The 12,553-nt window shown below is 44.0% G+C and overlaps 1 protein-coding gene across 2 annotated transcripts; it reads right to left on the minus strand.

Moving 5' to 3' along the window:
• Positions 1-3,419: 3,419 nt before the first annotated feature.
• LOC114789103 (aquaporin-4-like) lies at positions 3,420-11,893 on the minus strand. 2 transcript variants are annotated; one of them, XM_028978187.1, is made up of 5 exons: positions 10,204-11,415; positions 8,738-9,140; positions 8,495-8,659; positions 6,266-6,346; positions 3,420-4,825 (listed from the first exon to the last, which is right to left on the minus strand). In XM_028978187.1, exons 1-5 carry the CDS (start codon positions 10,251-10,253, stop codon positions 4,571-4,573), a joined length of 954 nt encoding a protein of 317 aa, XP_028834020.1. In that variant the 5' UTR covers positions 10,254-11,415; the 3' UTR covers positions 3,420-4,570. The 2 variants fall into 2 exon arrangements, with proteins under 2 accessions (XP_028834020.1, XP_028834021.1); XM_028978188.1 differs by lacking the exons at positions 3,420-4,825; positions 6,266-6,346 and adding an exon at positions 6,519-6,746 and having other exon boundaries at positions 10,204-11,893.
• Between the last annotated feature and the right edge of the window lie 660 nt (positions 11,894-12,553).

Below are 12,553 nucleotides of genomic sequence, written 5' to 3' on the forward strand. Positions count from 1 at the left end.
TCTCCGGGACCTCCTCAGGGGGCACAGCCAGGATCTCGGGAGGAGCGACCTTCTCGTCGCCCACCAGTGCTGGGTCTTCTTGCCCCGGATCCTGACTGGCGCTGGATGTGGTGGAGGGGCAGAGTTCGATCCCTGGCTCAGGCCGATCAAACTCCGCCCTCAGTCTCTGTTGGAAGTCCCGAAAACTCCTGTCTGTCTCTCCCTGCTGCCAGAGGGTTGTGCTCCAGCCCTATGCTGACCCAGTCAGACACGTGAGGATGGTGGTGGTCTTATCCGTGTCTGCTGCCCCACTGAAGGGTCCCGGGACAATTGGGCTGTCCCACACGGGGCTGGGCACGTCGCTGGAGATGGTGGTAGGTGTGTGGTGTGGAGGGGGGTGGACGTCTTCTCCAGCAGGTGTGGACGCTGGTGCTGCGCTGCCATTTTGCTGGGGAACGTCCGGGCAGAGGGAAGGCGGGTCGGCGACTGGAGCAGGAATGGAGGATTCCCTGCGAGGCAGTCCCGGCAGCGCAGTTGCTGGCTGGCGACCTCCCGTCGCCCTCTTCCAGCAGCTTTCCTCACACTGCTGGGAGGGACGTGGGTCTCCACGGACCTCGTGACGATCCTGGATGGGCGCGATGGGCGGAGCCATCCCGGCACCGACTGCCCAAACGGCGTCATCCTGGTCGTCGTCCGTGTCAACCTCGTACCCCCGGAAGTCACATGGGTCATCACGGACGCCGCGATGATCTCGGACGCGCACGCTGGGCGGAGCCATCCCGGCAACGACCGCCCACCGAAAATCCACGTCATCATCGCTTTCGTCATCCGTGTCCTCCCACCGGTGACTCCGAGGGTCGTCCACCCTGCGGACATCCTGGACCCATGGCGCGATAAGCTCCCATGGGCAGTACTCTGGCCATTCGGGCTGGAGGCTGCCCACCTCCTCGCTGGAGGAACGCCGCCGTTGTTGTTGCCGCTTCTCACCCCCCTGGAAGTGACGTGGGTCCCCACGGACCTTGCGACGATCGCAGACTGGCGCGATGGGCGGAGCCCAACTCTCGTCTCCCGTGCTCTCGTCGTCGTCCGTGTCGTCCCAGTCCACGGGGAGCCTTGCCAGCAGAGCGCAGAGTTCTTGGCTCGACATGCCGAAGATCGTGGGGGTCGCATCTACTGCGCTCGCTGCCCACGTCACTTCCTCGCTGCTGCCGACGCCAACGTCCTCGCTCCGCCCACTCACCCGCCGACGTTGTCGCTTCCGGGTTTCGCGGAGTTTCCCGGGGGTGACGTCATCACGCGGCGCCGCGTACCACGGCTTCTCGGGGAGAAAACGCTCCACCAGAACGGGCGGCGCGTCTCTCCCCTGCCGTCCGCGTTCGCCGCGCCGGGCTGCGTCCTTCGCGGCGTTTCTTCTCCTCTGCTTTCCACCTCTGCGCTTTTGGGGGGGTCGCTGGCATTCTGTCACGACTACGGACTTACGGGGGAAGGAAGCGCAGAGGTCTGACATACTGGGAAGGGGTTTTTATTATTATTCATAAACAAACAAATACAAAGAAACAATGGCGCGGTGGCCGAAAACAGTTTAACATAAATCAAGAACTAAAACTAACCCGTAGGCGTGTGGCGATTGCCAGAACTCAAATTATAAGCAGTGTTACCAACTGAAGTTCACGAAAATGCCAGCGACCCCGAACGGGCGAAAACTTCCGGCATTTATGGGGCGTCAGGATTGCATTCCGGTGTGGAGCCCAGCTGCAGGCAATCCTGACAGCGGGACTCAGTTTATGGACAATTCTTTACTTTACTCTGTCTTTACTTTTACTTTTACTTTTACTCACTGGCCAGCATATTAGCAGGTCATATTAGTATCACACATGTATGTCAATTTAATAACAATGAATTAGAAAAGATAAGGTGCAGATTGTCTTTTAAACATTCAGCAAGAACACATTCAAAATACATAAATAATGCACCAGAGATCATAATTCAGCACGTATATGTCTGTATGATGAGCATCTGTCAATCAGAAATGCCACTGTTGAAGTGAATCAGAGGTCAACACAAAAGAAAATGTTACGAATGAGCAGCAGTAACAGCAGTAATGTGTGCCAGTTGATTTCTTTCTTTTGCTGATGCATGTGGAGGGAAGGCTGTCCCCCATCCTGGCACGCGGAGATTCCGGGTGACATCTTTGTGACGTTTCTGCTGCACACGCTGTTCCTCTCAGGGATGAATAATAAATGTGATTAAGGAGTGAATTGTGCTCCTAATGTCAACTTGGTTGGAGGGAACAGCTGTCACCACCGCATTCATAATGCTCAGAAGCAGCTGGTTTTATATGGCTAGCGTTGGTAATGTGTGTTTTCATATTTTATATCCCAACTGGAACTCATTCTTTAGAGTTGTCAGTTGCTGGGAATAATGTCGAAACAGTGGCACAGGATCACACGTTACCCAACGCGGTGCAGTGGTGGCCTAGTGGTTAAGGAAGCGACCCCTTGATCAGAAGGTTGAATCCCGGACCACTGAGGTGCCACTGAGCAAAGAACCGTCCCCACACACTGCTCCCCTTTCAAACTACACAACACTACCTGTGTTCTCCTGAGTGAAAAATGATTGTGATTGTCATTGTGAAGCACAGCACACGGTGACACAACAAAATGTTAACCCATCACAATTAGTGAGCAGTGGGCAGCCATGACAGGCTCCCGGGGAGCAGTGTCTTGATCAAATGGACCTCATTGGCACCCACAACCTTCACAATCTTGGCTTGGCCACTACTGTCTTTGTCATGATCCGGACCGGCAGGGGTGGACTCCGGATCCGGAGTCCGGACCGGAGTTTCATGTTTGTCCTGTGTAATGTTCCCTGATCGTGTTTACCCTGATGGTATAAAACTATCCTGTTTGTGTCTGTTCGCCGTCGGGTCATTGTGCGTGTTTATGTTCCCTTGTCTCGTGTAGTTTGTATTAAACCCCTGTCCTGTGATCGTGCGAATGCGTCCTCCTTCATGCTGCAAACAACTGTAAACAGTTGTCCAGCCCACCCGTGACTGTCTTCATTGTACAACATCCCATAAGTGTTTACTTCTTTCCCAGTTCAGATCCATCCTATGAATAGTACAAATCTCTCCAATTAGCATATGCATTAAAATAGACCCCCCTAACTGATATCTGCATCAGAGGATCAATGTACTTTTCTGTTTCAGAAAAGTACATTTAGAATCCAGATCAACAGTATCAAGATTAACCAGGAGTCATATTGAAACTCCACCAGTTATTACTATTGATGATTTCATGAAATTCTTGAGTGACAAAAAATAATCATTTGAAAAAAGTAAAAAGATTATCCAGACATGCTAGCACAACCACTCAGTCCCAGCCACCGTGTTATCCTGACATCTATTGGACCATTTTGGACTAATTGCTTCTAAACCCTGCACAGACACCTATTGCACCTCACTTTACCCTGGAAGGGGGTCTCACTCTCATTCACCCCTTCCCAAGGCTTCTTCCATTTACTTCCAGTTCTTTCTTGTGTCAGAGGTCATTGGGAATGGGCTAAATAAATGTAGTTGTTTTCTGTCCATGTGTTAAGATATGACAAATTATACATTAATATGAAGCATAATTACACATTTATGCAATGAAAGAAACGTCTCCACTGTTTCCCACTGTTAGGTGGTAAACATGCATTGCCTCCCAGATTGCAACTTGAATGAAAGTTTATTTACTACCTGCAGCATTTCACATCATAAATGCTATGTGGGACACGATTATGATGCAAGAACAGCAAGAACCCATAATACAATAACGAAGGACACTGGAAACACACAAATAAACCAAAATTATTCTACAATTAGTTCTGATCTGGCATTTCAATTGAGAATGTGACCAGCTGCTGCCGAGGAACAGCTTGATCAGATTCCATCGATTCCATATAAATTTAAGGTAGGCTCAGGCTGTTCACCAATCAGAATGCTTTAATTAAGGCGCTGATAACCTCCCTGTCCTGTGTTTTTTTGTTAATTATGCAGTGCAAATGCAGTACATTCTAATTCCTTTTTAAAATAGAAGTTCATATCTGGTGTACGTTAAGGCATGCTGGAAAAAACCCGAATTTTCCCATAAATGCAAAACAAGAAAATACAGAATGACAGTTCAGCCTGAGAGGAGTTCAGTCAGCAGCGAGCTTTGACAAATCAGACCTGAGAAGAGGACGGCGGCCATCTCACCCCATGCATCAGAAGAAGGGATCTGTAATTTGCTTAATGATTCCAGGATCTCTGATGTCATGTGGACGTACATGCGATGTGACACTAATCCAGGATTAATGAGGTGATCGCGCAGCTCTGCCACCTTCAGAGGCGCATGCAGCTTAATGGCCTGCGCCGGGTTCGATTTGCTGCTTTTTCGAGATCACTTGTGTTGTATGTAACAAGTTCTGCTGCACTGCTGACTGCGTTAACAGCAATCCTGCATCCCACCACAGTCCCACCACAGTCTTCCATGAGCTGTGTCCATCAGAGAGAAGGCGGGTTGAGTGGGATGATGGAGTGGGTCACGCCCGGGACACGCAGGGCCTGTTGCGGTCAGACAGAGGACTGCACCTCCGCGTGCGAATCCCGGAACTCGCCCTGGTTCCGACCTTTCTCCGCACACGATCCAGGCTTGACCGCCAAGTCCTCCGGCTGGCTCTTCGGAGACTCCACCTCCTGGTACTTCCCAGAGGCATCTTTGGAGAGAGTCTCTCCACGGGGCTTCTTAGTGACTGGGTTAGGGCAGAACAAGTACTCGTACAGAGCGGCAGCGAGGACCCCACCCAGAAGAGGAGCCACCCAGTAAACCTTCAGTACAGAGTGTAAAGGTCAGAGATCAAATCCAAACAACACTTTACTTGCACAGTATAGTACACAATACAATTTGCTCCACGACTGTGAAACTATTTGGTCTAAAGAGTAAACTTTTCTTCTTGGTTTTGCACATTCATGTCACCCAAATGGTGCAAATAAATATGTTCACGTCAAAACATAATGATAATTTTTTTTTCTGTATGCAGTATCAAACAAATAAACCAATAGAAATCAATGAATGAATTGTGTGAAGTGGATATGCCTGCACTTCATTCTAATTAATACTGTGGCATAGTGGGGCATTTTGCAGCATGTTTTCTTATGTATACACCTATATACTTATTCTGAAATATTTATTAATAAATCGAGTACTGATTTCTTTTCATTTCTGTTCCTTTCACTGTTCTATCCCTGAGAAAACATGCATGAGGACAACTGTAATTATATTGGTGTGCTGCTGGTTTCCGGATGGGTTCTCATGTATGGCCGGTTTTTCAATTTCTTTTTAATCAGAATAAGGAGATTTAGATATGTGAGCTACTAATAACTGTGAGCATATTCATAATAAGAATTAATGCTGCACAGTGCCACATATTCCCAGAGAGATTTTCACTTCTAGCAGAATAAAATGTCAGTGACCTTGTTTCTTTAAAACTGTAATGAAACACTGACCTGGCTTGATAGCAACAATCACCAAAATGATTTTGGATCACCAGTTATAAACATAATGTCCATCAAAATAAAAGCAAGCCACCAGTGGTCTAGCACCCCGGCTGGATGAGAGCAGTTTCGTATTGTCCATCCCCATTTGTGTCAGTGTGAGAGACATCAATTTTCTCAGTATATGATTCAGACAGTTACATTTACATTTATGGCATGTAAATGACACTCTTGTACAGAGCAGTGCTTTGCAGTTCATATCTGACCGTCATGCCTGTATAGCTAGGCTTATATCAAATATCAGCTTAATTACATAGTATCAAAAAGTGCAGAGAACCTTATGTTCGAAAATGTAAGCTGCCATTTGTATAGTTAGTTTTGGATTTGTATAGTAATATTGAATTTGACCATAACCAACAAAACATAACCCTGCAGTTTTGGAGATGGGAAGGTCCAGCTGTCTAGCCCTCACAATTTAGTCCTTGTCAAAGTGACATTTGGCCATTTTTCTTCTAGGTCATACAACGGTGTTTCCATTTAAATTTGATATATGCGTTGCTGCTACAGTTCTACCCAACGACTGGGTGCACCTGACATCGGTTCTCACCCTGCACACATTCTAACTGGCTCCAAACTGCAGAGGTATTTTGGCTTCATTGCTATAAAACAGAAGGCGATGGAAAGCCACCACGGAAAAGAATCTGCAGTGCCACCTCCTCAGTGACATTTCCGGGCAGATTGGGACAAGTGGTGGCATAGATGAACACTTCTTACCCAGTGATTGTCCCAGCTGTTGGTGATGACTGCAGGGCCGAAGGAGCGGGCAGGATTCATGCTGGCTCCCGTGTAGGGGACCTGAGGACAGGAGGACAGAGTCTGTGATTGATTCAGTGCCTCGGTTTAGTTACAATAGGTTTTAGATGAACTGCAAGTGAGCGAGGTGTGGGAAAGCCCAGAGGCTTCGTTAGGAACAGAACTCCTGCGTTCCCACTGGCTGGTTGCTATGGCTGATTTAGTTGTTATGGCATAGGTGCAGCAACTCAGGTGACAGCGGAAGAATAGGAGCTCTGCGGCTCTCCAGGGCAGGTCCTCATTATATGCACGTCCCCATTATACAGTTCCTGGGCAGTGGTACCTCTAATTTGTCATTATTTAACCTGGCAGGCTCTTTAGTCACAAGCAGCTCGCTAGAGCTGGTTTTGCGGGAATGTGTTTTCAGATTACGAGTCTCCAAATCGCTGGTATGGTTCTGCATCTATAATAATAATAATAATAATACTCATAACAACAAACAAACAAATAAATAATCACTGTTGTGATTACTGGAATGAAAACATCATTTCAATGCTGTGCTGCTGGTTTCCTGATGGTATCTAAATTATAAATCATAACACTATTTCTGTTTAAACAGAATTAAGGAGGTTTGACTGGTGGACATTTAAACCAGGACTTCATAATAAGAAACATTTACATTTTACATTTACATTTTGAACCTGGGTCTTCTGGTTCATAGGCGAGTGTGTTACCCACTAGGCAACTACCACCCTGCCACCCTACCACAATCTTCCCACACATTCCCAGAATGAATCATAAGATTTGAATGTTCCGGTTTTCATTTGACTTCTAGCAGAACGAAATGTCAGTGACCTCACCGAGTTACAGACCTCCCGGTGACATTTTTCTTTAAAATCATAATGAAACACTGGACTGGTTCAATTGACTTTTAACATTTTAATGCACCTCAGGATGACAAATTAAAAAATAATGGCACCACCATAAGATGGAATAATAACATACTGTAAAACTGCAAAAAACATGTGGCTGGACAACAGAATATGTGTAAATAATGTAAATATTTACATTATGATGACAAATTAAATTGAATAAAAAATTATGACTAAACATAAAATAGCATATAATTGGATACATGGCAAAAACGTAATGTCTGTTATATAGCCTAGTCTCTGAAAGTGCTGTATAAAAAAGTGTGAAAAAGTTTTGTCTTGTTGTTGTGAATATTTATCAGAATATGAATGGATATTATAATTCCAGCCTTGGCTCAGTTAAATCTTTAAAGGTGTCTAGATTACAGGATTGTTTGTCCATAAAATGAAATGGAGTTAATACTCTGACAACAGTTGTGCCTGGCAAGGGGTATATAAGGGAGTGTGTGTGCTTCATGTTGTCAAAAATTACATAAATTGAAACAAATAGCAAATATAACATTGTAGGGTGAAGTGATAAAGTAAAATGAATTATTTAAGTAAGTGATTTATCAGAGATTTTTTGACATGTTTACATGAATACAACAGAAAAATTATAATATAAATGTGTTGGAAAGCTTCTTGATTCATGATGGAAAGATAAATTATTTTGCTGTTCATAGGCAAAGTCTACCAGTCAAATATTTGCCATGGTTTATATGATTCATATTTAATTCAGTGTAATTCATATTGCTTCTTAGGAGAAGTGTCACGTGCATTAGACAGTTTTACCAGACATTAATCAGTGTAATCATTAATGATTTGTTACTGTTTGCTCCGTGAACGTAAAAATGCTCTCTTCAGTGTGCTGAAGATAACAGAGCTGAGAAAATAAAATTTGACGTAATCAATTTTATATAATAAAAAAATCTACTTGGGTCAGTAGTGTTGACATTAAATCAACACGTAACAAAAATAGTTACAGCACATCAAAAAATCTTGAAAATAAAATGGAGAATTGCCTATGTGTCAATTTTGAAGGGTTTGGTGGTTTAACATGGAATGCTGAAACTTTTCCAGCAGGGTAACAACACATACTCTGGGTACTGCACTGTCATATCATACACTTTGCAATGCACAATAGTTGACGTAATAATCACTATTATGGTGGTAGCAGCCAAGCAGGTGACACATTTTACTAAAAGTCAGATGACCATAAAGTGTCAGGTTCAACCCAGGTTACAGTCAACCCAGGGCAATTCAAACTGGAAAATAGAGTGATGAAATGAATCAGACTTACAGCAAAGAAATGACCAATGGCCACAGACAATCCAATGGCCAGTCCAGCAGATCCATTCTGATCGGTTCGTTTGGGGTCACATGTCGCAAAGACAGTGAAGATGAGCTCGAATGTGATCACCGTTTCAACAACGAGGGCATGTCCCACAGTTATGTTGGAGTTCACCTACATAACATCAACATAAAATGGTTTACAATTCACCCCAAGAACATCTTTCACCAACCTCTAAACCAATGCACTGACCATGGTCACCCCAAGACCCCCCCTGACGGAGCTGGGGGTCACCAGGTACAGAATCCCAGCCCCAGCGATGGCTCCCAGACACTGTGCAGACAGGTAGAACGTGGCTTTAGCCAGGCTCAGCTTTCTGGTCACCACCATTGCCACGGTGACAGCAGGGTTAAGATGGCCGCCGCTGATGTGGCCGAAGCACTGAACCATGGTGGCGATGGAGAGGCCGAAGCACAGCGAGATGAGCACAAGATTAACTGGAGATGCGCTTCCCTCGCTGGCGGGCCAGGAGATGGTGGATCCAAGGCTGAGAAGCACAAAGATCAGGGTGGCCAGGAACTCGGCAGACACCGCCCGCCAGAATGGCTTTGTGCACACGCCCTTAAACGCAACCATGATTCTCTGCCAGCAGCGTCTGCAGCAAGAAGAAGGAGACACACCAAAAAATGTAATACACGACATCATGATTGTGTTTTAAAATGGTCTAATCTCTCTCTCTCTCTCTCTCTCTCTCTATATATATATATATATAAATATATACACACACACACACACATATATACATATATATGTATATATGTATGTGTGCGTGTGTCTGTGTGTGTGTGTATATATATGATTTTAATGAAATTTGTGAATGCGGACTGTGTGCATTAGACAGTTTTACCAGACAGTGTTATGATTTGTTACTGTTTGCTCCGTGAGCGTAAAAATACTCTCTTCAGTGTGCTGAAGATAACAGAGCTGAGAAAATAATAAAAAAATCTACTTGGGTCATTAGTGAATGTGGACTGATGGGTCTTTGGAACAACCATCTAACCTGAATGTCCTACATGCAACCTACAATACAAAAAAAATAAAATACGAATTACGGTTTACTTATTCAGTCGTATTTACTTATTCAGTTGTTATCAGGGAGACTCAGCTATTTTCGTACAGATATTATCTGACTATATTAACTGATATACAGAAGATCCACTACCATGGGGCACAATACCGTGGCAAGTGTCACTCTTGTGGCAAGAACTCCAATATGATTCCCCCCCCCCCCCCCACACACACACACACGCACACATATTTATTCTATCTAAGAAATGTGTAATATTGCATGGTCCTTACAAGCTGCTGCAATCGCCGCAGAGAGAACAGGTAATTAAATATTTAGAAAGACTGCTGGAAGGACGTGTGTGTGAGTGTGTGTTGGGCAAGTGGAGAGGAAGCCATAAAAAAGTTAATTTTAACAAAAAAAAACCCAAAAAAAACACCCATTGATACCCTTTTATATATATAAAATACATGAGATCTCATTAAGATATAGAAGATATATATTGTAGTCCCCGGATACATTGCAAACATTAAATTCATTATTAAGCTGAAAAATGTAAAAACATGTCATATGAAAAGCACAATAGTTACAAAGTTCGCCTTATTGTGCGCAGGCGGTCAAGTTTAATGTAGAAGAAATGAAGCGGACTTACAGCGCGGCGAGTGCGGGACGCGGGGAGGAAGCGCAGCACCGCGCACACATAACGCGGAGCTGATGATGATGATGACGACGGTGACGATGGTGACGATGGTGATGCGACGGCCACCGCCCGCCGGGCAGCGGCGCTCACCTGGACGCGCGTCTCGCTGACGTCATCGCGCACGCGCAGACGCCCACATGACGCAGTTACATGAATAGAATAGAATTTTACAGATTTACAATACAAAACGAAAAACTGTAAATGCCGTAGATTTATTTTATGTGGCTTTACAAAACATCCGGGGAGCAGAAACACATCTGATCTGCAAGAGATCTTCACCACAAAATAATAATTTTTATTTTCAAAGACAGATTAGACTTTTGGCAGCTCCGTTTTCTGTGTTCTGACTGTCAAGGCTCTCTGTATAAAATATATTCCCATGATCCATCATGGGAAGATCAGCAGTTCGATCTGTTGGGTGATCATTAGCATTTACGGGGCTTTCGCAACGTAATTCATCCGGCCCTCGTGCCTCATTTTTCAGGGAATGTGTCCAGTCAACCTGGCTGGTTGCCACTGCTACCACTGGGATGGGTCAAGGCAAGAGAAGCGAATTAAATATGAAATCATGACGAAATATCTGTGATCCACAAAATCATTGTTTCTTTCTGGCCTGGTTTCATGACCTTAAATTCCTGTTGATTGGCAACATTTATCTTTGACCTCTTGCCATATCTCAGTCAAATATCCACACACGTCCTGTTTATATAGCACCGTGATATAACCTTAACTTGCTGTGCTGCAGCTTCCGCTCCTTTTCGGAAAGGCTTCAGTATTTTTGAGTTAACGTTGGGAACAATAAAGACTGTATTTTTAAGGTTTTTTGTTCTGTTGCAGCTGGCTCTTGCATTGTATGGTTCATTCCCAAATGAGGATGCCATATACCTGTCACCTCAAATATACTGAAACCTGTAAAAAGGTTCCTCTCGTACACAAAAGTGAAAGTGAAGTGATTGTGAAACAGCGCAGCCCCACGGTGCACACTGTGAAACGTGTCCTCTGCTTTTAACCCTTGGTGTGTGGGGATGGAACCTTGATCAAGGGGACCTCAATGACAACTTGACGATTGAGTGGGGGAATGCAGCAGCTCAGAGGATTTCCTTCACTTAACTCCACACCTCCACTAATCTTTTCTTTGAGGAGTCTCCACTGTAGTGGTGTTGGCTGAGATTAACCTTTCAGGAACTGACATCTTGCAGAGGGTATCCCAGTGGCAGCTTGTCAATGCCCGCCTGCAAATATCAAGGGAACAGGGAATCTTTTTGCAAATATGAAATAAAAATGAGTTATTGTCTGTCAGCTTTTGTCAGAATTGATTAAAAAATAGTTTTTTTTTTTTCTGTGTAAAAACCCAGTCTTCCTCATGCATGCTGCTGGCGTTCTATGGAAGTGTTTCAAATTTTTTAAATCCAATGATCTGAGGTTAATTGGGTTGTATCCTTCTCATAAAAATGACCAAGGCAATTTGTCACTAATGTACAGTTGCTGTTGACTCATTGTTGTCTCAAATGACAAATACCAAGCAACTGTCCAACCTGACGGGAGACTTTACTGCTTTGGACCTAATTTAAAATATTTAACCTCATTAACCACTGCATATTCATATAGTGTCAGCCAGTGCAAATACTACTACTACTACTACTAATATTTACACTATTAATGATGATGATGATAATTTACCACCCTAAAATGCATGTGCATCTGAAGTAAATATTTGTCTTTTTTTGCATTAGATTTTAATTATTTACAGTATTTTTTTTTACTGAGGAAGTAGGGGTTACATCAAAGTGAATCTCACTTTCAATTCAAAAAAATGAATTTGAATCTTAGTTAAATTAAAGTAACTAATTATCGTTGTCATTAGGTTTCTTCCTGTGTTAAATATAGTTTATGCCCGTGGGCCAAGTGAAGATCAGAGACTCCCTCCATTTACTAATTAAAAGCTCATATTAATTTTAATATTAATTATTTGAGTTCCCTGATTTGCATGTATGTGTTTTATGGTGAAATGAACTAATCTTTGTTGATAAAGTGCATGGGCTGTGTTTGATTTTTTCACAACACCCTGAAGACTTCACAGTTTTGTTCCAAACGCCAAGCTTCCTGAATTTGCATATGGAGAAATCCAGAAGCCACTCCTGAAAACGCAGAAGTTTACACGCACTGCATGCTCGTCCATGCACTTGGTGCCAGACTCACGGAGAACTGTGTGTGGATGTGTGACTATATACCATGTGCGTTTCTCCATCTCTCACATGCGGTCAGCTACCTCAGCAGCTTTGACATGAAACCAAGTCATCAC

Source organism: Denticeps clupeoides, chromosome 4 (genome assembly GCF_900700375.1).
Source record: "Denticeps clupeoides chromosome 4, fDenClu1.1, whole genome shotgun sequence".
NCBI lineage: Eukaryota > Metazoa > Chordata > Actinopteri > Clupeiformes > Denticipitidae > Denticeps > Denticeps clupeoides.

What these genes read in the sequence shown, in the direction of transcription:
- LOC114789103 (XM_028978187.1), bottom strand. Translation starts at nt 10,253, where the DNA reads ATGTGTGCGCGGTGCTGCGCTTCCTCCCCGCGTCCCGCACTCGCCGCG. An exon ending in CCATTGGTCATTTCTTTGCT is followed by an intron (nt 6,347 to 8,494) that starts GTAAGTCTGATT and finishes TCCTGTCCTCAG; the next exon opens with GTCCCCTACACGGGAGCCAG. An exon ending in ACAGCTGGGACAATCACTGG is followed by an intron (nt 4,826 to 6,265) that starts GTAAGAAGTGTT and finishes TCTGTACTGAAG; the next exon opens with GTTTACTGGGTGGCTCCTCT.